Here is a 26,351-nt window from a genome sequence, read left to right on the forward strand (position 1 = left end):
TAAGCGAGACTCAATTATCCAACCTCTTCAGTAACTGACAAGCTTCGTGCCACACACAAATCCTGACCAGCTACAAGCTGATGCCAGCACCAAGCAGAATAAGGCTGAGGGCAGAGCCCTGTGGCTCCTCAGCAGACACCCAGCACCAGATGTTACAAACAAGCCATTTTGCAGCATCTCCGCAAGCGCCGCCCAGCTGCCTTCCCTGGCTTCCTACCTTTCGGCCTGCCTCGTTGTTGTGCAAGTTCATGAGAGTCCGGGCATTCTGCTTGATCTCCCGGGCATCCACAAAGACCTTGGCGAAGCCGATGCCGTAGCGGATGTCGGCAGAGCAGCCACCCCACTTCCAGCCCTCGTCCCGGTGGTACTGGCCTTGCTTCTCTTTGTCGCAGCCACAGTCGCTCAGGTTGCCCTGGGTACAGGCAGCTGTGATGGCGTGGGCCACGCCGGCGGCAATGATGGCGTAGGTGAATGCAGCCTCCCGGCTCCCTGCGAGGAGGAGAGAAGAGGAGACAAGTTGGGGTCAGGTCCCAAGCATCTGAGAGGAGGCTGGGCCTGACTGAAGAGTGAGGCTGAGCTCAATGCAATGGCTCTCCAAAGCTCGACTGAGTACCCGTTCCTAACTTCCAACAAAGCTCCCTTTTAGGGTGATGAGCTGAGCACCTCCCATTACACACACATCCATTCAACCCCAGAACCTGGGGAGTCAACTGGGCAGTAAAGGAGGAAGGTATGTGGGCTGGTTGCCCAGGATCTGGAAGGCCAGATGTGGGGGACCCCTCTAGCCCATCAGTCCCCACTCCCCACTCCCAAGCACACTTGACGTAACCATGTAAACTGCACACGTGCATAAAGCTCACAGCATCGTAAAGCAGCGTTTCCCCAACACCCACGGAGGACACTGGCTCTGGGGCCAGAAGGCCTGAGTTTAAATCCCAGGAACATCAATCCCTGGATCTGTGACTATTGGCCAAGGACTACTCCTCCCTGCATCTCAGTCTCTCTGGCTGTAAAATGGGGACATATCATTGGTACCTTTCTCATGGCAATGAGGGAGAACAAGAGTTTGTCCATGGAAAGCTCTTGGCCCCATGTTTCATTCATGGAACCTGACTGCACCCTACCTCTTGTTTTCGTGGCCACTACTACTCTTTCTGTGTGTCACCTGCTATTTCAGATGTCCATCCCCTCCCTTCTTCTGTGGCCCCCTCACTGGACTGTGAGTATCTCCAGTGGTGGGGCAGGGTCCTGAGCAGCTGGGGTGCAGGAGACAGCGTGGGACAGGCAGTCACTCAGAGTTGGCCTAAATATGGTGCTGCCACCTCGCCTCTTAGCCTTTTTGGGCCTCAGTCTCCTCACCTGCAAAATGGGTTCAAGGGCTACGTCTGCTTTACAGGGTGAAGACTGACCAAAGCAACCTATGGGAAGCCCTGTGCGTGGTATAAGCCCTGAGGAGCACTGGGCAAGTTCACTCTCATGTAGCCTGGGTGGGTTTCAGGGAAGGCACCTGGAAGAAGAGGCCCTAGAACCCAGAGCAGGCAAAGGGGGGCCAGAGAAGGTGTTTCAGAATGCCAGGATGGAGACGGCTTAAGCAGCGAGTGAGGAGGCGGATGACTTGCTCCAAGTTGCTTCCAGCCTCAGGTCACTCTGTCCCATGCTCAGGGAGGTCCTTCCCCACCCACCTTCTCATTCGCCTTGGGACCTCCCTCCCCAGGAGGGGGAGACAGACACAAACAACTTGTCCCCCAACCCCATCGCTGCCCTCCCACCCTGCAGAAGGTAGGCCTGTCCACCTGCTGGGCTGGACAGCTTCCCCATGCCAGGGCTGTCTTTGCCGTGGCGTGCCATGCCAGCCCACCCATGGCGTCCCTGCTAACACAGAGGCTCTGGAGCCAGAATGCTTGGGCTCAAGTCCCAGCTCCGCCACTGACTGACTGGGACTTGGGCGAGCTCCTTCTCCTCTCCGCATCTCAGTCTGGAGAGTGCCAGCGCCTACCTGACAGGAGCTGCTGAGAAGGTACAGGAGAAGGGGGCATGTCAAATGCAGAAATGCATAGCCAGTGCCTGGCTCCACAAACATGAAACTTGGCACCAAGTGGAATGAAGCCCCTGGGGAACTCAGCTCAACTTTGTGGGTCAGGAAAGGATATTATTTTAGCACCTACCGGGCTCGCAACTCTCTGCATTAGTCATTTCCTTAGTACTAGAAAACATCTCTGAGGGGGCCAGGCATGGTGGCTTATGCCTGTAATCCCAGTACTTTGGGAGGCTGAGGTGGGCAGATCACTTTAGGTCAGGAGTTCAAGACCAGCCTGGCCAACATGGTGAAACTCTGTCTTTGCTAAAAATACAAAAATTAGCTGGGCATGGTGACACATGCTTGTAATCCCAGCTACTTGGGAAACTGAGGCAGGAGAATTGCTTGAACCTGGGAGGTGGAGGTTGCAGTGAACCAAGACTGTGCCACTGCACTCCATCCTGGGTGACAGAGCAAAACTCCATGAAGAAGAAGAAGATGAAGGAGAAGAAGAAGAAGAGGAAGAGGAAGAAGAGAAAGAGGAAGAGGAAGAAGAAGAAGAAGAAGAAGAAGAAGAAGAAGAAGAAGAAGAAGAAGAAGAAGAAGAAGAAGAAGAAGAAGAAGAAGAAGAAGAAGGAGAAGAAGAAGGAAAACATCTCTGAGTGACACACGCCCATCAGAGGGACTAGCACAGGGCAGCAAGGACAGGGGAGCCATGGGGCACAGGCACAGGCTCGATTTCTGGTCCAGCAATAAAACCCAACAATGCCTTTGCTGCATGAAATCAAGAAATGCTGTGTAAGATCTGCATGCTGGACCAGGCCATAGAAGGACAAGGGAAGCTGTCTCAGCCACAGGTTGAAGACAGAACTGCCAGCAAGATAGGTGGGAATAGATGCATGTTGCTGAGCTCTGCCAAGGAGGGAGCTTTGGAATTAAGCCCATGAGGTGTCAGGAGACCAGGCTTTGAGTGCTGCTGAGGCAGGGCCTTGGTAAAGAGATAGAGCCTCATGGATAGATCCTCGGGCAAAGAAACGGCAGACAGACAGGAAAAGTCTGCACCTGTCCCCACCCTCCAGCAAAGCTAGACAGGCACGCAGGTCCACACCAGCCAGCGCAGGAGGTGGGCAGGCGGGGTTGGAGGAAGCCAGAATCTCCTGGAAATTGATCGCCACTTCCTGCATTTGCATAGATTTGAGGCTCAAATATATCCCCCTGCATGCTCCAAGGGCTCCAAGGCAAGTGGGAAGACTCACCCCCGGTCCAGTGATTCCCCGGGAGCCTAGAGGAGCAAAGAGAAAGCTCTCCAACCCCAGGCACCAGCTCACACTCAAGAGTATCAAACTCACAAGAAAACCAAACCCTCAGGGAGACAGTCAATATCAAGAATAGACCCTCAAGGACGTGAGAGAAAAGGACAATCAGATGGAGGGCAGGGAAGAAATCTGTTCCACTGCTTTCCAGCTGTGTGACCTTGGGTGAGTCACCTAACCTCTCTGTGCTCCAGTTCCCCCATTGTAAAATGTGATGATAAAAATTAACAATGGTAGAGCACTTAGCACAGAGGTTGGCATGAGGAAGTGGCCCCAAATGCTCCAATTATAACAATTCTTATCTATGATGGAGGTAACAAGTCTCTACAAGTACAAGAGGGCTGAGAGGTAAGGAGTAGGGCTTTTCATTTACAATCGAAGACACAAAGGCTTTTGGCTTGCCTGGGACACCCAACATGTGGGCAGCAGAGCTGAGCTGCAGACCCAGCCTCTGGGCACCCCATATAGACCAAGAACTGCCCCCAGGGATGAAATGATTCCCAGGTGCATTGGGCAGGCACCACCGGCAGGCTCCAGCCATTGATGGGAGACTGTGTCCTCTTTATCAGACCAAGAATGGAGTTTGCGAATCAAGGCGGGGCAGAAAGCCTGGCCTGTCCTCAAAGACTGGCCCCTCTCCCTTGGTTTCTCCCTGGGGGAGGGGCAGGAGGCAGAGGAGGGGGCTGTCAGCCCAAGACTCCTGTGGTAATTTCGTGTGTCCTCTGCTCTACAACCCAGTGGTGAGCGTCCCTGGGTCTCTCAGTCTCTGGAGCAGTGCATGATGGTGCAGATGGTGAGAAATGGACAGCTAACCACAGATGGCTTCCACCCACTCACCATTTCCATCCCACCCCTGAGGTGGGGAAGGGCAGCTGCAGCTTGGGGCGCATTTCACCCCCCCGAGCTCCAGATGGAGAGCTTTCTTCCCCACAGCCCAGAGTGAGGTCTCATCAAGTGCCATGGCCTTCCCCTCCCCACCAAGCTGGGCTTCCTCAGCACCCACTGCCCCTGACAAGCGAAGGCTGTAGTCAAGACACCGATGAGGGCCAGTCATTCTTGGCTTCAGAGCTCTCAGGGACCCAAGTACTGGCTGGTAAAGTCCAGTCCTTCTGGATGTGGAAGAGTCACTTTTGACTCTTGCCATTAACTTTGACGTTGGCCTTACCTGCCCACATTAGACTGGGATGATCCAATCCCACTCCACCCCCACACTACCATGGAGGAAACTACCCTGGGCATCCAGCTGGCTGTGTGACTAACGTCAGGGCTGTTAACCTCTTTGACCCTTCGTTGCTTCCTCTGTGAAATGGGTACAATTACACAGCACCTATGTGTCTAAGTGAACTGAATTACAAAACAAGGGGTGTTGAGCGGTGCTGAGCACAGTGCCTGGCATGCCGTGAGTGCTCAGTAAACATCAGCCGTTGCGTCGTAGTTTTGTTGTTGTTACTATCACCGAGTCCCATTTCACAATGTCCTGAAGGTCACAACAGAGAGGCAAGTATGTGAGGCTGATCCAGTGTTGGTCTGCCCAGGCAAATTTAAGGTTTACAAGATGACAGGGACCATATCTGTCACTCCCACTGTCTCCAACCTCCTCCAAAATGTGTGAGGGGTGAGACAGACCTGAGTTCTAATTTCAACCCTGCCAAAAGCTGTGTGACCTTGGGCAAGTCACTTAACCTCTCTGAGCCCCCATTTCCTCATCTGTTATTAGCACCTACCCTGTAGGAAGAGGTAGACATCACCTGGCACCTAGCAGGTACTTAAACAAATAGTAGTGAGCATTATAATTATAATAATTGATGAAATTATAGGTGCCACTGGGTGGTACAGAGAAGAACTTGCCCTGCATCTATTTTATCCATGGCCCTTATTGCTCCCTGCCATTTTAGACTTAGCTGCTGATTATCTGTTCCCCATACCAGCCCTACCACCATGACCCCTGTCCCTCTCGGATATAATTGCTTTGAAGATAAGCACTTTGTCATGGCCCTTGCTGTGTCCTCAGGGCCTGGCACACAGTAGGTACCCAGTAAATAGCAGTGGAATGAATAAATGAATGAAAGAAAGCTCTGACTTGGTCTCCACAGACTGTGTGCCTTCAACCACATGGTCTTTCTTGGGTGCTTTTTGTTTGCCAGACTCCATGCTCAGCATGTTAGAAGAGAATGCCCATCTATTCCCTAGGAAAGCAACCCTCAAGGGAGGTAATAACAGCCTCTCTGTTTTACAGATGGGGGAACTGAGGCTCCAAGAGGATCTAACAGGCAGGTGTGGAACCTGTGATAAACTCCAGCCCCTTACAGCCCATCTCCTAGCCCATTCATCAAATCAAGACTGCCCCAAGGCATGAGCCCAGAGTTAGCCAGACACTTGGGTTTTTTTTTTAAGGAAGATGGGAAAGAGTAGAGAGAAGGTAACATTTGTTGGGCACCTCCTAGGTTCCGGACCCATGCTTGGTCCTCTGTGAAGGTGTTTCACAACATTCCCCAGTGTAGATGTCATTCCCCATGGTTTTACAGTTGAGGAAATGGAGGCTCTGAGTTAGAGTGATTTGCTGAGATCGCCCAGCTAGAAACTGGCCAGAACTGGGATTCAAGGCCCAAGTTGGTCAGTGTCCTTCCTCAGCCCCACCCCAGCTCCCTTCCTGGCCCACCAGTGCGTGGAAACCCCATGGTTAGAGATTCTTCTGGCTTAAGACATCAACTCTTGTCAGAATGCACTTACTTCTAAAACGAGATGGCATTCAGTTGTTATCAATTAAAACTTATCAATAAATAATTTATCAAAACCATTCAAATCGGATGGCTTGCTGAGCTGAGAACAGGGTTTGATGGTAGAAAGCAGAAAAGCCTCCTGGAATCTTAAAATAAATCTCAGACTCCATCCATGTCTGCCTCCTTTACTCATCCTAGGTAAGATAGGGAAACTGAGGCTTGGGGAGATGAGGTGACTTGCACAGGAAGAGTTAGGATGCAAATCTGGAGGTCAACTGCTGTGCCTAACCACTCCAGAGAACTCCCTTGGACCCTGGTCATGCTCACTGCTCCGAGAACAGCCCTTCTCTCGGCTGTATGGGGAAGCCCCTTCATTCAGGTGGGTAATTTCCCGAATGCCATCTCATTTATCTCAGGAGACACCTGCAAGGGTGGTCTGTTCTATTGCTGTGGAAATGGGATGAGATCATATGTCCAATGACATATAGTACATAAAAAGCTGAGCAAAGACATACAAAATGTTTCTTATTCACCAGGCTCTGTTCTAAGCACTGAATATAGATCTACAATATATGGCAACAACGTGGGAGGTGGGGGCTGCTATTATCTCCATTTTACAGATGCAGAAACTGAGGCCCATGTGATACAACCTGTAAGGATTCAAACTCGTACAGCTGGCCCCAGAGTTTGACCCACTCCCTTGCCTCAAGGTTTTGAAAACCATTCCAGTCCTACTGACTCCAGGCCTACATTCTTGCCCAGATCATCCATGTGGAGCCTGTGAGTGAACCCTGGGCTTGGCCACCATGGCCTGTGTGCCCTCCAGGATCAGATCCTCCACCCCTGGCAGTGGGGACAGCCTGCTGCGAAGGACCTGCCCCTCCCTCCTGCCCAGGAGCAGAGGAAGAACCTCCCTCAAATCCTGCCTTCCCCTCCACCTCCCTGACCAAGCCGTCTGTTCCTTCACTCATCAGATATTTCTTGAGCATCTACTATGTGCCAGGCACTGTTCTAGGGAATGAGGAAACTCAGATGAGGAGTTCAGACATGGCTTTGCCTTCGTAGAAGGACAGGCAGTAGGATCATGCCACTCCGTGGCAGCTGAGGACTTTGAAGAAGGTGACACAGGGCAGTGATGGGAGTGGGGACATCTGGGGTGGTACCTTGAGTGGGGAGGTCATGAGGCTCTCTAGGGGCAAAGAAGGCATCAGGCCAAGGGGTAGCCTGAGTGATGGCCCTGGTGTGGTGTGGTCAGCTAGTGGCGGGAGCAGGTGAGCCAGGGCGGCACCGGAGGAGGCGAGGCTGTGGGCGGGTGTGGATTCTGCCAGCCCTTCCTCTCCCCAGAATCAGAGAAGAGATTCCTAGAGCCACAGAAACAAAGCCAGGGGGCTCCTACTGGAATGATAGCTTCAAGGAGAATGGGAGACTTGCTCAAGGTCACCAGTGACTCAGCAAGACCAGAAGATCCCCTGGCTCCCTCACCTCCCCCATGCCCTCCTTACCTCTCAATCCATCCACATCTCCAGGTAAACTTTTCATCCAGAAGCCAAGAGACCTTCCCTCCTGTGATATCCCAGGTGACTTCAGCTCAGAACTCAGATAAGACAAAACCCGTCAGTCCCTCCTGTCTACTTCTCATTCACTGGGGGAGCCCCAAGCAAGGACTCTGCCTCTCTGAGTCTCAGCTTCCCCATCTGTGAAGTGGGAACCCTTAGGAGGACATTGCCAAGTTGTGAAAATTAAATGAGACCACTGTGGAATGAAGCCTCTATGGAGCTCCCAGAAGGTGCTGGATAAAGAATGATACATATTATCACTGAGATGAAAATGGGGAGCCCAGCTGACGCCCTCTGTGGTTCCAGCTCCATAACGATCCCAGCGGGTACAGAGGAAATAAACTGATGTCCAAGCCTGCCCAAAAGATTCCATTCCACCGCCCTGTGTAGCCACTGTAAATGGTTTGCACCGGAATATTATCTGGGTGTATTTACAGTATCTTACTGGAAACCACAAAGTGCATTGTATTTTTTTTCTTTTGCTATTTAAAGCCAATGGGTCAGAGAGCAAGCAATCTGCAGTGACACAAGCTGAAATATATGATTTGGAAAATATACAGATGGAAAAAGGTTGCGCTTGCCAGCCCCGTGGCATGGCAGTTCATAGCCCCTCTGGACTCAGAATGCCACATTGGGCTGTCTCACCAAGAGGAACCAGGGAGCCTCTCAGTGAATAACTGGAAGATTTGGGGGTGCAGGGAGCTGTGTCTGGGCGGAGCTTGGTAAGGTAACAGGCCCACAGCTAGGGAAACTGGGGAGGGGTGTGTGCAAGCCCCAGCCTCTGTCTTTCTCCATCCAAGGGTCTCTCTTCCCACTGAGCAAGGCCAGAGCACACTGCTGACCACTTGCCAATGGTCAGCATCTACTCCTTCCTGGCTTCACGCCTTTGCACATGCTGTTCCCTCAGCCTGCAATTGTCTTTCTTATTCCATCTGCCTGCTAAGGGGCAGTGAATGTATCCCAGGAAGTTTTAAAACAGAGCCCTGGAGGTGGATAAATCTGGGTTCACATCCTGACTCCCTCTTCCTGGCAGCGGGACCTTGAATGAGCTAACTCACCTCTCAAGGCCTCAGTTTCCTCATTTGTAAAGTGGGAATACAAAATGTCTACCTCCCAGGGTTGTTGGGAGGATTAAATAAGCCAATGCACATGACAAGCTCAGCCCGCACTTGGTAAGGGATCGATAAACAGTAGCTCTTACTAGATGCATTATTGGTTAGCACCTTATCCATCAAGCCATGGCTCCCAGGTTCCCTACTCTGAGGGGCCTCCCAGATGTCCCCTCCCTCCACTTGTGGCCCAGCACCCTGTCCATCCTTACTTTGTATTGAATTGAATGATCAGTCTCTCGCCACTAGGTTGTGGGGACCTGGATTATTTATCTGTGAAGCCTCAACAGTTGAATGAAATGAATGAATGTGCGTGTGAAAGCAAGTGTGTGTGTGTGTGTGTGTGTATGTGTATGTGTGTGTGTGTGTCTGCATGTTGCATGCGCATGCACGCCTGCCTGCCTGCCTGTCTACCATATGAAAGCTGGGAAGAGAACATTATAACAAAAGAGTCATCTCAGAGAATAGTGTCAGGAGAGCTAAAACCCAGGATGAACTGAGGCTTGCAAAAAAAAAAAATGCAAACGAGACAAAAAGTCCTTTGTTAGCTGCATTCTAAGCAAGAATAAGGAAAGAATGGGTCTTTTGCTTGGGCAAGATGGCGCATTGTTAAGAAATGGCAGAGAGAAAATGGAGCTGGCCCGCCCCTTGCTTCTGTCTCTCTCACTGGAAAGGTCTTCAAATCCATCCTTCTAAGCATTCACCAGCTCACCAGACATGTGTTGCACTCTCACAGCCCTAGATGGGTAAAATGATGGAGTCCTTTTTGCAGAGTGTGGGGATCCCCAGACATGGGACCCTCAGCCCAGGCAGTCACCTTGGGGAGAGGAGAGAGCTGCTCAAGTGACTGCCCAAGAGAAGTGGTGACAAATTCTACAGAGGCAGAAGCCCAGAAATGCATCAGAGTTTCCCAGATTGTAGACAGAGGAGGGTGGACTCCAGGGGTTGACTCCTAGGTCATTTGTGCCCATCCCTGGAAAAATTCCGGCAGGGGGGTACCAAACAGGAGGTCGTGAGCATGTGGAAAAGAATGCACCCATCCCCAGGAGCACATGGCGGGAAATCACCATTTCTTTGCCGATGATAATGCTGGAGACATAGCAATGTTCTGTGTGTGCAAAGAATTTGATTATCTTCCTACATCCTGTCTCTCCTCTGATTAAATACCTCTGACAACTTCCCTCCGAAGCAAACCCCCTGAGTCTGGTCCCAAAACCCTGCAGGATGCCTGGTCCCACCTCTTTCCCCAGCCTCTTCTACCCTCCCTACGCTACGCCCTGCAGTCCCTCGTGCCAAGCCACTCTGGATCCCAGGGCTCCTGTCTGCGTCGCCCAGCCAAGCCCTTCCTGCTGCCACTCCCCTTCCCCTCCTGGGTTGTGGACGGCCCCTACTTCAGGTGACCCATGCGGGCAGCTTCTGTGCTCATCTCCCAGTGCCTGTTTCTCTTCCACTAGATCCTCAGAGCACTTTTCAGCCTTGACTTCCCAGTTTGTCCCCACCAGATAGCAAGTGCCCCAGACAGAGCCTGCACCCCAGCATTTACTGCAGAGATTCTAGTAAATATCTGTGGGATGAGGACGTGAATAAATGAGTGGACATACAAGTTGGGGAGTCTTATCCCATGAACATTTAACTTCCATAAATTGAACCAAATGTACCAGAAAAAAATTAAAATATTATATACTTATATTGTGGATATATACTCTTCATTCTATACACTGTGTTGTCGCATATACATTTTACATGTATGTGCATGCTTTCCTGTACTTGTATGGAAACTCAGGCATTCTGAATTTTATGCATGATTGAAGGGACTTTCAATGGTAATGTGGATTAGAATGGATTTCGCTGCCCATGGCAATGTCCGAAGCGAGGATGTGCCTCTTCCGTACCCTTTGGGAAAGATATGGAAATTGGTGGTGGGTGGATATACTTTTTGGTAGATTCCAAGTTGACCTATAAACCACATTCTGAGTATGGTCAAGCTGTGAGGGTCTCCAGGGTGATATTCCCCAGTGTGTGTGCCCCTAAGAGCAGCTCCACTGGGCAGTCAGTGAGTCCAAGGATGGAAATGAGTGGACCCTCTAGATTGAGTCAGCTCAAGCTGCTGTCTTATCTACAGGACATTTCAGCACCTTTAATATGCCGGCAGGCACCCTGACTCTCCAGGAGCAGGGAGTATAACATGCTGAGTTCCCCCATTTTATTGTCCAAGGGAATGTCCTTTTCTCCCCAGGGCAGCTGGCAGTAGGCGGCGGGTGGAGCCTGGGAACTGGTGATTTGCTGAGCAGACCCTGGGCACAGCTCCTCTTGAATCATGCCATAGGGGTCTTTCCTAGGCAGTAGACCTAGTCAACATTTTTATCCCATTTTGAGCCAATGCAGAGATGGACAGGATAGCTAACAGGATGGTTGATCAAATTGACATTAAAAAGATCTTGATGAGTGAGGCTGCCCAGCTAGAATGGAGCTCAATGAAAATGTGCAGACATGAACGTGCAGTTTTGTATTTGGGGTGAGAAGTAAACAGCCGTCACTCACGCAACAGAGAAAACGGAGCACCTGCTGTGCATGAGGTGCTCCCCAGACCCATCATTCAGAAGATAAACAAGGCCAGGCCTGTCCTCAAGGGCTCGGAGCAACTGGGGCCACACAAGGTAGAAAGGAGCTGGCCTGCCTGGGGGCCATACACTTCTTCACTTGTTCCATGAGGACCTACTGTGTGCCAGGCCCCAGGACACATGCTGGCGGTCTGGGGAGAAGAGGATCAGCAGATCTGGGCCCCATGGAGCCTCATGATGGCAGAGAAGACTAATGTCAGATGGGTTCTTGCAAAAGTAAACAAAGTCACTTCCAAAAGTGGTAAGTGCTGCAAAGACAACAGTGCAGGGTGCCCTGTCAGGGAAGGGTGGAGGGTGCTGTCTTGGACAGGATGGTCCAGGAAGACCTCCTGGAGGAGGTGGCCTTTGAGTGGAGACCTGCATATGCAGGATATGACAGGTTGCCCACTATCACTCAGCTGCATCTCCCAAGTACCCTCTGTGCCATCTCCTGCTGCAGAGAGGAGTTGGGGCAGGGGGCTGCTCTGGTACCTGTGATGTCCCTACATCCACTGAGCACCTCCACAGGGACTGTGCCCTCCATGTGTTAGGCACTGGGTCAGAGGCCCCTGCTCCCTCACAGAGCTGCCTTCTGGCCAGAAAGACAGACAATAATAACAACACAGCTACGATGTATGGGGCACTTCCTGTGTGCCAGGCACAGTTCTGAGTGCAGTAATTAACCTCATCCTCTCGCCACCTGTGGGAATGGTGCCATTATCACTCCCGTTTGGTCAAGGCCCACTGTTGGTAAATGACCAAGCAGGAAGCTTCAGGGCTGAACCACTACACAGCGCTGCACAGATGAGCAAGTTACAGAGAATACATCCTGGAGTAACAAAGTGACATAAAGAAAATGCTACACAGTGAGAGCGGACAAGGACAGGCAGTGTACACTAGAGAGGGGGTAATGAAGGCTTCTCTGAGGGGCTGACAGGTGAGTAGAGGATAGAAAGACAGAGGGAGCGAGCCAAGCTGGCAAAGAGCATCCAGGCAGAGGGAACAGTGAGGGAAAGGCCCTGAGGTGGGAGGGACTTTGGCAGAGGTCCATAAAGGAGCAGGGGATGGGTGTGCGTTTTATTCTCAGAACAACAGGAAACCACGGGAGGGTTTTACACAGCAGGATGCCACACTCAGAGCAACACGGAGAAGATGTCATGCTGGATGGCTACGTGGGTTGCAGGATGAAAGGGAGGAGGTGGAGTGCATTTGGAGGTTGATGTCATTGTCCAGGCAACAAGTATCTGAAGATGGCGGTTTGAATCAGGAGGTGGTGGTGAAGGTGGTGAAAACTGGACAGATTGGGGGATACAGTTTGGAGGTAGAGTCAAAATGGTCAGCTTAGGCTGGTAATCACTAAGAAAATCTAGAGCATGGGTCCCGGGTTCCTTGAGCTTGTGTTCATATGACACGGGCACACAGGCCTCCTGGAAGCGGGCAGGGGATGTCATCCAATGGATAACAATGTGCCAGGCTCTTACATCCCGTATCATGTAATGCCACTACCACCTAGCAAGGTGGGTGTGTGGCTCCCCCATTCTGCAGACTGTCAGAAAGGTGAAGTACTCACTTAAAGTCATCTGCAAGGTAAGGGTGGGGCTGGGATGCAAACCCGGCCATGTGACTCTGATTTCAGTACTCACTTGGCAGCCCCACACCTGCAGCAAGACAAGGGGTTCTCAAATACATGGCAGACTTGAGAATCTCTGGCAGGATCACACAAACAGAAGAATCCCTCTAGCAAGGGGGGACTCACAACTGATTTCAGCTCTGCCACAAAACAGCCACATGATCTTGGTCAGCCTCTGCCTGACTCTAAGCCTGTCTCCCAGGAATGAGACGGAGGTGGACACACTTTCTTTCAAGGGTGCCAAGGACCCAATGAAGTGATGGATGAGAAAGGGCTATCTTGGCTCCTGGTCCACACTGATCCTCAGTGAAAAGATACAAGATAGAGTGAAGCCTCCCACAGCCCACTCACCCTGAGGAGCCCGCTCACCCCAAGGAACCCACTCATCCCTAGGCATTACCTGGTCTAACCCTGGTTTCCCTGCACTGTGACTACAACCACACTGGCCAAACCCAATGGGAGAACCCACAACCCAACAGAAAAATGGGGAAAAAGCATGAAGAGGTAACTCGTGGAAGAGCGAACATGCACAGCCAGTAAATACAGGAAGATATTTCAACCTCATCACTTCTCAGGGAAGTGCAAATCAGGATGCTGTTAGATTGTCTTTCTCACCCACTCACTGGGCAGACATGCAGCTGGCCAGTCCCAGTGTTGGAGCTGTGCTTCCAGCGGGGGAGGAGCTTGGCACAATAGCAATTCAATCCAACCAAAATGAAGTCATTTACTTTTGGGGAAGATCTCCATATGATACATTAAACATAAATAAGCAAGGGAATGGGAAACTCAAGATTCAAGGTAGGGAAAGTGTAGCCAGGGAGGGAGAGGCAGGGGAGACATGAGGGAGGCTCACAAACGTGGATGACAAGTTGTGTTGGGGGTAAATTCGAGGAAGTTCACAATATTATTTAAGAAAAAAATGACCAGGTGCAGTGGCTCACACCTGTAATCCCATTGCTTTGGGAGGCCAAGGCAGGATTGCTTGAAGCTGGGAATTTGAGACCAACCTGGGCAACACAGTGAGACCCGTCTCTATAAGACAACAGAAAAGAATTAGCCAGGTGAGGTGGCGTGTGCCTGTAATCCCAGTGGAAGGATTGCTTGAGCCCAGGAGGTGGAGGCTGCAGTGAGCTATATTTGCAGTGCTGCACTACAGCCTGGGTGACAGAGAGAGACCCTGTCAGAAAAGGAAAGAACAAAAGAAAGAAAGAAAGAAAGAGAGAGAGAGAGAAAGAAAGAAAGGTGGGAGGGAGCGAAGGGAAGGGAAGGGAAGAAGGGGGAGAGAGAGAGAGAGAGAGAGAAAGAAAGAAAGAAAGAAAGGAGGGAAGGGAAGGGAAGAAGGGGGAGAGAGAGAGAGAAAGAAAGAAAGAAAGAAGAGAAAGAAAGAAAGTAGGGAAGGGAAGGGAAGGGAGGAAGGAAGGAAGGGAGAGAGAGAGAAAGAAAGAAAGAAAGAGAGAGAGAAAGTGAGAGAGAGAGAAAGAGACAGAGGGAGAGAAGGAAGGAGGGAGGGAGGAAGGAAGGAAAGAAGGAAGGAAGGAAAAGAGAGAGAATGGAAGGAAGGAAGCAAGGAAGGAAGGGAGAAAGAGAAAGAAAAAGAGAAAGAGAGAGAGAAAGTGAGAGAGAGAGAGAAAGGGAGAAAGAGAGAGAGAAAGCAAGTGAGAGAGAGAGAAAGAGGGAGAGAGAAAGAGGGAGAGAGAGGGAGGGAGGAATGAATGAAAGAAAGAAGGAAGGAAAGAAGGAAGGACGGAAAAGAGAGAATGGAAGGAAGGAAGCAAGGAAGGAAGGGAGAAAGAGAGAGAGAAAGAAAAAGAGAGAGAGAAAGAAAGAGGAAGAAAAGAAAGAAAGAGGGAGAAAGAAAAGAAAGGAAGAGAGAACGAAAGAAAGAGAGGAAGAGGGAAAGAGGGAGGGAGGGAGAGAGGGAGGGAGGAAGGAAGGAAGGAAAAGAGAGAAAGGAAGGAAGGGAGAAAGAGAAAGAAACAGAGAAAGAGAAAGGAAAGAAAGAAACAAAGAAAAGAAGAAAGAAAAGAAAGAAAAAGAAAGAAAGAAAGGGAGGAGAGAGGGGAGGGAGGGAAAGAGAGAGGAAGGGAGAGAGAGAAAGAGAAAGAGAGCAAGAAAGAAAAAAGAAAGAAAAGGAGGAAGGAATGAAGAGAGAGAGAGAAAGGAAGGAAGGAGGGGAGGAAGCAAGAGAGAAAGAGAAAGAAAGGAAAGAAAGACACAGAAAAGTAGAAAGAAAGAGGGAAGGAGGGAGGGAGAGAGGAAGGGAAAGATAGAGAGAGAAAGAAGGAGAGAAAGAAAGAAAAAAAGGAAGGAAGGAAGGAAGGAAAGAAAAGTCTAGAGGGAAGTGAAGGCCTTCTTAGACACCCCCCGCCCAAGGTAGCAGTTGGTCAAACTGATGTGGGGCCACACACTCCACTCAAACAATCCCTGGCATTCAAGGGTCTTGACAGCTAGCCTGCCATCTCACAGGGGACTCCCTGAGCCACCATCTCCTGAGGCTGCAGGCCCCTGCTCATTCCCTCCATAGCTCTCACATGACCATGCCTTTGCTCTGTTGTTTCCTCTGCCTGGGATCCCACTCACTGATAAATTTCTCCCCACCCTCCAAGTCCCAGATCAAGGGCCATCTCCACTGTCCAGACTCCTCCCTCCATCCTGAGGTCTCACTTCTGAGAGCCCGCCACACTCCCTCTGCCTTCTCCCTAAAGCCTGAACCATGCTGCACTCTGGTCACTCATTGCTGTGAACTGAGTCAGTACCTCAGAGTGTGACTGCATTTAGAGATAGGAACTTTAAAGAAGTATTATAATTAAGTTAAAATGAGACTGTTAGTGTGGGCCCTAATCCTATATGACTCGTGTCCTTATAAAAAAGGAGACCAGGACACAAGAGATTCCTGGGGCACATATACAAGGGGAAAGGCCATGTGAGAACCCAGGGAGAAGGTGGCAAGCCCAAGAGAGAGGCCTCTGAGAAAGCAGCCCTGCTGACACCTGGATGGCAGACATCCAGCTTCTGAAACTGGACAATTCATTTCTGCTGTTTAAGCTACCTGGTCTGCAGGGCTTTGTTCTGACAGCCCTAGCAGACTAGTACACTCGTGAGCAGTTCCTCTCCCCTGAGAGATGGTCTGGGTGGGGCTACCAGGCTGGGCCAGAAAAAGCACTGTTGCCCTTGGCCACTGTGATTAGTTTGGGATGGGCACACAACCAAAAGTAAAGCCCCATTAGCAGGTCCAATCCGAGTGAATCTTAGAACTTCTCCAAGTGCTGCTAGAGAAAGGCCAAGGCTCTTTCTGGGGGTACTTGAATCTGGAAGGTGTGGCACTGCAGGTGCAAAGGCCGTCCCGCTGCCCCAAGAGGTGGCCCTGGGGTTGCTGGATGCCAACGCTACCTCTGGTCCAGTCCATTTCGAAAGTCAGCACCATGCCCTGGCTCTCCAGTTCCTTAGGCATACATAAGTCCCCCTTTCACCAGAGGTGGCTTGAATTGGGGTTCAATTTCTAGCATGCAAGGGGACCTTGCCTGGTACCTGCCCATTGCTGCCTCTCAGCTCTATGCAGGAAAACTGAACACTCAGAAGGGAGCCAGGCATGCGATGAAGAACTCTTCCTCTTCAGTCACAGAGTCCAGCTGGTCTCATGTCCACTCTGAATACAAGATTACGCTTCCCAGCTTCCCTTGCAGCTAGATGTGGCCATGTGACTAAGTTCTGGCCAATGATATGTAAGCAGAAGTATGGGGTGAAGCTTTGGAAAGTTTCTCTTTAAAGGCAGACAATGGGTCCTGGTGCTCAAAGTCAGGACTTAATGGCCACAGCTCCAAAGGTCAGATTTTTACCCCTGCAAGACAGCCCTTGTTAGCTGGTCATTCCCAGAAAGTGGCAACCCCATGGGGGTGAGAGCACTGAGGAGGAGCCCAGTGACCCTAAATGTGATGCTTGCTTCTTGATGTCCTGGAGCAGGACACCTGTCTATATATGAGGAAACCTAAGCTCAGGGGCATTTCAGACTCTCAGGGCTCTCATCTTGACTCATCTTCCTCTTCCCACTGCCACTACCCTAGAAGTCTAGACCAGAGTGACTCCCTCCTTCCTAGCAGGCCTTTAGGTTGTCACCCTCCCTCCCTCCTGGCTGGCCTTTAGGTTGTCACCCTCCCTCCTTCCTAGCTGGCCCTTAGTTTGTCACCCTCCCTTCTTCCTAGCTGGCCCTTAGTTTGTCACTCTCCCTCCTTCCTGGCTGGTGGATTTCAAAGCAGGTCTCCATGGCTATCACTGAGGCTGAGCCACCATCACCTCCTTCCTGGAAGACTCGACCAGACTCCAGACCCCCACTGCCACCTTACCCTGCAGTTCATGCTTTTCCCAGCAGCCAGAGTGATGCTGCTAAACCCAAAGTCGGATACTGTCCCTCCCTTATTGTCTCCCCTCCAGAAGGTCTCCATTCCCATGAAGGGAAATCCAGACCCCCTGCCCTGGCCTGAGGGATGCTGCACCACCCAGCTCCTGGCACTTCCCCTTCAGCCTTCCTCACTCTACTCCAGCCACCCCAGCCCCTCGCTGTTCCTTAAGCCACCCCCAAGCACGTTCCACCTCAGGGCCTTTGCACCTACTGTTCCCTTTGCCCGACATGCTCTTTCCCCAGACATGCCCATAGCTCACCTCCCTCACAAATCCAGAGCCATTCCCTGGACACACACACTGGAACAGGAGCCTCCAGCCACAGTGGACACCAAATAACTTGGTGAATGCATGAATAAATCAACAAGTATTATAATCAATGAACTTATACTCACTCTTTCATGAATCTTCTAAAATTCCTATAAGGTTGAATGGATTCCTATTCCTATTAGGGGCTATGGATTCAACCAGAGACCTGACCCTCGTTGGGAGTCCTGAATGCAAGTCAATGCATAATATATGTATATCAACATATATTATGTTGCCACTTTTGTGGGCCAAAAATCATTTCATAGTGGCAATTTCATAAGTTCAACCTATCCTCTGGCAGTCACTCCCACACTCAAAATCCTCCAACGACTCCCACTCAGAAATTCAAACTTGTTAAATTGACCCTATATACCTCCTGGCTCCAGCTCCTATTTCCTTCCAGGCTCCTCCGACCAACTGCCCTGCATCGCTGTCCCAAGGATTTTCTTGGGCACCTCTCTTTGCTGGAATTCCCCCAGCCACCTCTGCCTGCCAAGCCCACTAGAATGCCTCTTGCCACTGGCCTCTGCTCCTCCCTGGTGTGCGCTGGCAGTATTCCTCCTCAGCCTCTCTTCTACAACCATGGCCAGCTGGGGGCTCCTCAACAGGAGGGGATCCTTGTCCAGGCACTGCCCTGCACTGCAGCCCTCCTGCTCCACCCCAGACCTCTGTGGGGACTATTCCAATGCCAGCTGATATACTGACTGTTCTGAGACTGAAAATTATACGGGAATGAACCCAGTCCTGAGAGGCCCTGCCACTCATTTGACTTGACTTCGAGCAAGTCCCTTATGAGCCTCAGTTTCCTCATCTATAACATCTTATATATCAGAAGCCACAAATTTAAAACAATGCTGGAGCCCATGCCTGGGTCCCAGGAATTTTGTGTGTGTGTGTGTCTGTGTGTGTTATCTGAGTAGAAGAAAGCACAAAAACCACAAGCGACAAGCAAGGGGAGGCTCACAAGACAGATTAAGCAACCTAAACTGGAGTCTCAGTGTTGATGCCACTCACTATGTGACCCGGGACAGTCCCATTCTCTCTCTGGGCCTCTGTTTCCACCTAAAAAGTGAGCCCTGGGCTTGGGAAGAGGGAAAAGCAGGGCAGACGGTGCAAGGCAAAAGTCTACACAACAAAGACCCTGGAAAAGGTTTGCCTCTGGAAAGATCCTCTGCCAACTTCACCAGTGGCCCAAATGTAACCTGGTGACATTTGTCACCAGGTGTCATTTGGGTCACTGGTTGCTGGTTTGCACCTCTGTTGATAAACTATTGGGATGGTATGGATTCAACTAGAGACCTGGCCCTCACTGGGAGTCCTGAATGCAAGTCAATGCACCTGCAGGACCCCATACTGAGATCCTGTCTACAGTTCTGTAAGGTGCAAATAAGAAGGCACTCACAGAATATGGTGACAAAACCAGGCCTGCTGCAGGGATGGGTAAGGCTGTGCTTCCTTCCAAAAGGCAAGGGGAAGAAAGCGTTCAGTGGTAAGCATGGGAGTAGAGCCCCCGCCCTCATGAAGCTGACATTGCAAACCAGTTCGGAATGGATTCACAGTGTGAAGTGCTTGGCTGATGGGATGGAGCTTTGAGGTGAGAGGGGACTTTCGACAAGGTCGAAAAGGTCTAGAAGACCTGGACAGGGTCAGGGGCATGGGGCTGAGGAAAGGAGCTAAGGCAGAAGAAATAGTTGGTGTCCAGTGTGGTGTGTTTGGGAAAAAGGACAAGGCTGAGTGAGCAAGGTGAAGGGGGAAGATGGCAGCAGAGGTCAGCAGCAGCTAGATGAGCAGTGGGGATTTCATTCTGATGCAAGAAAGCCTCCAGAGGGGTTTAAGCAGCGCAGTGACATGATCTGATTTCCATGTAAAAGGATGATCCTGCCTGCTGGGTGCAGAAGGGACTGCAGGATGGCCAGGAGCAACAGGGCAATGAGATGGGGGAGCATGGGACAGCCTGGGAGCCCAGATGTGACAGCAGTGTGACCTGAGGAGGAGGCGGCAGGATACCCAAAGATATCCAAGGCTGACCTGGCTTTCAGGGAAGTTCACAGTGCAGAAGCCAGCCTGTGGCAGTTTCTGGTCCCCTAATGCACACGCACACAAGCCAGAAGACACACAGCACGGCCTCCTGCCACTGACCAGGGCCTCCTGGAGACCAGCATCACTCTCTCTGACCCTTTTCCACCAGACTTTTGTTATAGTTGCTTCAGAAGTCAAATGTGTGGCTCAAAACTCTGTGTGTATGTATGTGTCTGCACGCACCATTCCCATAAAACAGTTGCAAAGTCAAAAGCCCACAGGAGTCAAGCGGATCATGTCACAGGAATGCACAGGACGGGCAGCAGTAGGGAGTGGTGGGGACTGCGGCAGTGAATGGGTTGCCCATTCACTGCTGCAACTAAAGGGAGTTGTGTTCTCAGTTTAAGGTCTTTGCAACCACATGGGCACACATGTAAATTAAAAGTAGATCTGCCAACTTTTCAAAAGAAACCAGAAATTCCTATATTTTAGGTGAAACAACAAATTTTAAAATTTGGGCTTCAATTCAAAACACAACACCAGCACTGTATCAGAGGTTAACATTTGGGTCACTGGTTGCTGGTTTGCACCTCTGTCAATAAATGATTGAGGGGGTATGGATTCAACCAGAGACCTGACCCTCACTGAGAGTCCTGAATGCAAGTCAATGCACCTGCAGGACCCCATACTGAGGGATATTCTAGCAGGGGCAGGTGAGGGAGTTCCAGAGGGCACCTGAGGGTATTCTGGTGTCCCTAGAGCCTGTAAGACTCTGCGGGGGTGTTTGGGTGAGCACATACCCACTTTGAGCTCCTTCCCGAAGACTGTGCGCTCTCCCAGTGCAGAGCAGTTCCAGCGGCCATTGCGGAACTGAAACTGACACTCGTCCAGGCCCATTTGTGAGCCTTCTCCTATGACGATGATGGCGTCGGGCCGGCTCTGGCAGATCGCCCGCTGTCTGGGAGCCAGGCCTGGGATCTTGTTACAGATGATGCTTGCGCCCAGAGCTACCACTGAGGAGAAGCCACTGGAGGGAGAGACACAGAGAGATGGAGCATTAGGCCAGCAAGGGGGCATGGCCTGGGAACCCTTCGTAGGTGTCCAGCACTGGCCACCCCACTGCCCCCAGCAGTGGTCTCCCAACTTTGTTGATCCTGCACCCCTAACTCATGTCCATTCGAATAGAAACCCTATAATTTCTACATAGGCTCTTGAATCAATGCGTATACCCAATATCAGTGAAACACACACACACTTGATTTTTGTTTTAGAAACAAAAAAAGATGATGTATGTCACAAACATTACATGGAGTAAAAAAGGCAAGTTGCCTTTGAGTTTATGGTAGGATGCAATTGAGATGAAGTTCAAAAACATGCAAAAGAAGCTCTATATTGCTAGGGAATCATCTCTTTGGTAAAATTGTAAAGGCAAGCAAGGAAATGATGACTTCAAAGTTTCATGCAGCAGGTGCCTTTGAAGGAGTGATGGGTGCACAGATGTTCATTAAAAAAAATCTGTTTTTTAATGTATATGTAACATATACTCTCATGTATGTATATGTTTTATTGTTGGAAAAAAAACTTAAAAAGTAATTGTAAGTAGAAGTCCTGGCATTTTCTTCCTGCTGTCAATGGAGTACATGTATCCCACTCCGGGCATGACTGGCCTAGAGGATGTGTGCGACTATTATGAGGAGGAGGACTATCTTCCTCAACTATTCACTGATATATATCGGATACCCATCATGTGCCACGTACCACGCTAGGAGACAGCTGTGCACCTGACAGGCAATGCCCTGCCCTCAAGGAACTAGGGAGGGTGACAACACAGATGTCACAAATGAATAAAACAGGCCATCTCGACAGTGATATGTACTATGAAGAAAGTAAAGGAAGATGCTGGGATGGCAACTGGGGTGTGGGGGTGGTGAGGAAAGTGAGGGCCACTTTAGCTGCGGTGATCAAGAGGACTTCCTTGAGGAGTTGACATTAGAAGAGAACAGAGATCTGAATTGCCAGGAGGCATCTGTGGGAAGATCTGGAGAAGGGTATTCTATGCAGAGGGAACAGAAAATGCAAAGTTCTAGGAGACAAGTTCGGGGTTTTCAAGGAATAGAAAGAACCCATGGAAACTGCTACAAAGCCAGGGCTTGAGATGCAGGGAGATCCTGGGAAGAGGAGATGGCTGAGGGCTGGCATTTTCTCAGGTGCATCAGGCAGCACCAGGAAGCACTGAAGGGTGTAAGCAGGACACTGACATGACCTGGTGGTCCCCGCTCCATGTAGGAAAGACCTGTGGGGTGCCAGAGCAGGAGCAGAGGGACTAGGCAGGTTAGGGTTGGTGGTGGCTTGGCTTGGTGGCAGTGGTAGGGCTGCAGGTAGAGCCACTGGGCAAGTGCCTCGTCCTGGGGCTCAGCTGTGGGCAGTTTTCTGGAGTTGCAATTTGTTAGAGTGAGGTTCTCCTGTACCAATAACTCAAGGACGTGACATGGACCCATGCCCTCCAAGCGCACAACTGATCACTCCTGCCGTTTCCCTAGGCTCCTGCCACGTGCCAGCCTTCTCCCTGCAGTAGGCACTCTGTCCTTGCTGGCTCCTCTCCCTGGAAGCGCTCTCACCCCTGATCTTCACAAGCTTGGCTTCTTGCCATTATTCACATGACCTCAAGGGTCACCTCCCTGACCAGCCCAGCTAAGGGCTCCTCCCTCCCCTCCCTACCCCTAATAAATTCCCATCACAATCTCTGTTTTGTTTACTGGATAGTCTTGATTACTCATGGTCTACTGAAATGTTTTCATGTCTGTGTTTTTAATTTGCATGCTCACTCGATCACTTGTCTTCCTCCTGAGAGGATGAGCTCCCTGAGGGCAGGGAGGCTGTCTGCTGGTTCACTAAATGACTGCTGAATAAATGGATTGTGGCACTTCAAAGATGTGGCTCCGGGTGAGTACCTATTACATGGCAGGTGCCCCCAAATATGCATCAAATGCATCAGTAAACTTGGGCAGTGTCCCTACTATGTGCCAAGGCAGTATGGTGGGTGCTGCCACAAACAGCAGCTCATGTGACCTTTCCACACAGCCCTGTGGGGCAAGAATCATCACATCCGTTTCACATATTTGAAAATTGAGGCTCACAGAGGTTGGGACCTGGAGGAAGGTTCTCAGCTAGCAGGTGTTGGAGGTGGGACAGCCTGGCTTTGCACCTGCATCTCAGCGCTAAACCCGAGTCTAACACACACTAGAATGCTGGGAATGTCTGAGGAAGAAGCAGCATGAGAAGATTAAGTGGAGACGTTTTGGCATCATTTGTCAGGAGGACCCTCTGAGCACCTAGCTGGCCACCGGGAAATTTCTACACCAGCAGAGAGTGGATAGGTTGGCATACTGGGGCCAAAAATTCATAGGTGCAATAGACTAGCCCCTAAGGGTCTGGCCTAGGTTCTCATCCAAGCTTCCTTCACTTATTAGTTGTGCGATCTTAGGCAAGTTTCCTTCCCTCTGCACTTCAGTTTCTCCATGGCTAAATTAGGGTATTGATAACTAGTCCCCACCTCATTGGCTGCTGTGAAAATCAAATGTGCTAGAACATGGAAAGTGCTTAGAAGGTGCCAGGCACATAGTGAGTGCCCCATAAATGTGGTGTTGTTGTTGTAATTATCATTATTATTATCGGATCTGATTGTTGCAATAGGCTAGTGCGGAGTCACCTGAACTATCCGAGCAAAATAAGAATACCGCAGATGCCCCACCATCAGCCAGAAGCGGGTAGAGCCGTCACGTCTGGGGAAATGGAAAAACCTTTTAGGGACGTTGAGACTTCACTCCTCATGCCCACTATACAGATGAGTAGCCCGAGGCGCAGGGAGCAGCAGGGCCTGGCCCGAAGTCACCTGCAACTCCCACCTCCCCGACCTGGACCTCTCCCTACCCCAGAGGGCAGCTTGGGGCGGAAAGCCAGCGCCCTGCAGGACTCCCTCCCTCCCTCCCTGCCGGGCAGCTGGGCCCCCGCAGGGCCAATCCGGGGAGGCCGCGGCGCCGGCGGGAGGGCGGCCCGCGGGCGGGCGGGGCGGCCAGGGGAGGTTATTTTCTGCTGTTTTCCCTTTCTGTCTCCCCCGCCACCCGGGTCCCTCCTCCCCGTTTCTAATTAAAAAGGAGATAAAGCCGCACGCGGCCCGAGTCAATCGGCTCGAGCCCATCGGCCCTACTGGCTTCCTGGATGCTGAATGTGCGCGGGGCGGCGGGGCGCGGGCCAAGATGAAGATTAAAGCAGGGGAAAAAAAGGAAAGCCACCCAGACGCGGGCGAATCAATAACACTTAAAACACACCGGCAGGCTGGCGGTACTGGCGCGAGCCCCGCAGCCGCCTCTCCGCCGCTGGTCGGGCTGGCGGCCCCTGGTCGGCTCTGCACGCACCTGCTAGCGGCCGCGGCCGGACAACTTGCGAAATCCCCGCTCCAGAGACGTGGACTGGGGAAGTGACGGGGTAGGGGGGTAGTAGTGACAAAACACAAAGGGTCTGCCACGCACATCCCCTCGCCGCAGCCCCTGCGGTCCACCCCTCCTCAAAAGGGATGGTAATGGGTTCACTGCTGGGGGCTGGAGGGGCAGGGTGTGTGAGACCTACCAAGCGGGCCCTTCAGCGCCAGAACCTCTATCCATGCCCAGACCCCCCCGCCCCCACACCGCTCCGAGCCTCACACGCGTTGTCTTAAGTACAAAGGGTGACCGGCTTTGCACAAGCAGCTCCAGGACGCGTCCCGAGCTGCCCCCTCCCACCTTCCAGCCAGAGCGCCCCCGAGCCCCACCTCCACAGAAACGCTAGGTGAAGCCGGAGGGCTGCTCGCGCGCCCGGCCGCCTCTGCTGCCCAGTTCCAGGGGGCGGGGTGTCCCGCCTCTCTCTAGCGCTTGTCTCCCTCTGTGTCTCAGGCCGCCTCTCGTCCCACCTTTGTGTGTGTTTGTTGGGGGTGGGACGTGCTGTCCCCTTGGCCCGGGAAGGGGCTCTGTGAGTCTAAGGGCCCCTGGAAATTGGGTGGTGCCAAGGCTCCGAGCGGCGGTTTATGTTTTTGCCAGCGAATGTCCTTCCTCCTGGGTACCTGTTCCCTGTTTGCACGGACCGGCCCCGCCAGCCACCTGGGGACTGCCCAGTCTCTAGGAGCGGCTGTGCCGCGCCTCCTGAGAGAGTTCGTCTCGGGCTCCGGGGACTGAACTCCCCGAGATTGGCTGTGGTCCTGGCTTAATGTTCCTGCTAGACCTGCTGTCCCTATGCCCGGGTCCGAAGGGTCCCCGGGATGGGCTGAACCTTTGCAGCAGCTAGCCCTCCCCCAGAGTCCCTCAGGCTGGAGCGTCCCTACCGGCTGTCTCTGGTCCTGGGGGATTCCAGACTCAGACGTCCTCAGGATGGCCAGTCCCCCTGCCTATATCTCCTGGGGTGTCCTGCGGGGGGCCTTTGTGCGTCCACCGCTCCCACACCGCACCCACCCGGCCTCTCAGAGAAGCTGTGGAAGTTGGCCGGCAGAGGCTCGCAGGCGGCACACCTCCCTCCCCGGGCCGTGCCAACTTTGTCGAGACACGCGCGGAAAGGGCGCAGGCAGCCCTTACCCGATCCGGAGGTAGACCATGCCCAGGCTGAGAAAGAGGTGGCCCAGGCAGCGCCGCGCTTTCCGGTTCATAGTCCCGATTGGCCGCCGGGGCCGCGGGCCGGGCTGTGCTGATCCCGCGGGCCGGCCCCGGCGGGGCAATCAACATAGCCCGCCCGGGAGGCGCGAGCCGAGGCGTCCCCGGGGCCGTCTGTCGGTGCGCCCGTCCGCGCGCTCCGCGCCTGAGCCTCGCCAGGAGCGCGGGAGCCACGGAGCGGGAGGAGGGAGGGAGGAGCGAGCGCGGCGTGGGGCGACGCCGGGCTGCGCGCGAGCGACCGGTGCAAGTGTGCGAGACGCGGGGAGTGCGGGGGCGCTGCTGCCTCCCGCCCCCGCCCCTCCCTCCTTTCCCCCGTCCCTCCCCCGCCCCCTCCCCCGACCGCCTCCCCGGAGCGCCCGCCCAGCGCCCCTGCGCCCGCGGGACAGGGCCGCCTGCACAAGGCGCGCGCTCGCGCCTTTCCCTGCGCGCTCCCGGGGGACCCCTCCCTGCTCCGGGGTGCAGGTGGCAGGCTGGGGAGCACAGCCCGGTTGGAGGCGGTAGGAGCCCGCTCGCCCCCCACCCGTCACTAACTTGCAGATTGCAGGGCGAGTGGGCGTCCAGAGGCTGCCCTCGGGTGGAGTGGACCAGACTCGGCCGAGAGGCCTAGTGCCTTGGTCTGCTGCCCTGCTCCCTCCAGCCCGGAACAGGGAGCTGGGGCTGACAGGGCACACCCCAGTTCCCCAACCCCAGCTTCAGGGGAGGGCGCCCCCTTTCGCGGAGCGACGGGCTGACTGGCTCAGCGTATTTCTTCCCTACCCCCACCTATTCGAGAGTGGCGGCAGGGGGTGCCCAGGTTGGGCAGCCTCCTCTGGGATCCTGCTGTTAGCCGACAGACTGAGTCGGGCTGAGGCCCAGTTGCCCCGCGCGGAACAGCAGTGGGGCGCCTGAGCCGCGGGAGCGTGAGGGGCGCAGCTGGCCGCTCAGAGCGCGCTCGCGGCGACACCAGGCGGACGCGGCGGGTGGTGCACCTCGGCCTCGCTCCCGGGAACAGAATGCTTTGAGTGCCCT

General features: G+C 52.6%; 1 protein-coding gene across 3 annotated transcripts in view; it reads right to left on the reverse strand.

The window, feature by feature from the left end:
- WNT7A (Wnt family member 7A) overlaps positions 1-25,642 on the reverse strand; it is a 63,749-nt gene extending 38,107 nt beyond the window's left edge. For 2 of the 3 annotated variants that reach the window (XR_008624703.2, XM_003826235.6), the window contains exons 1-3: positions 25,269-25,642; positions 20,469-20,695; positions 218-489 (exon numbers count right to left, since the gene is read on the reverse strand). Coding sequence is in view for 2 of the 3 variants with exons in the window: in XM_003826235.6 (XP_003826283.1) it covers positions 218-489; positions 20,469-20,695; positions 25,269-25,339 (570 nt within the window). In the remaining variant the exon portion in view is untranslated. Of the gene's footprint in view, positions 1-217; positions 490-20,468; positions 20,696-25,021; positions 25,172-25,268 lie in introns of those variants that run through there. The other variant, XM_034955867.3, reaches the window with a different exon arrangement.
- Positions 25,643-26,351: the final 709 nt, after the last annotated feature.

Source organism: Pan paniscus, chromosome 2, assembly GCF_029289425.2.
Source record: "Pan paniscus chromosome 2, NHGRI_mPanPan1-v2.0_pri, whole genome shotgun sequence".
In the NCBI taxonomy this organism is placed as follows: domain Eukaryota; kingdom Metazoa; phylum Chordata; class Mammalia; order Primates; family Hominidae; genus Pan; species Pan paniscus.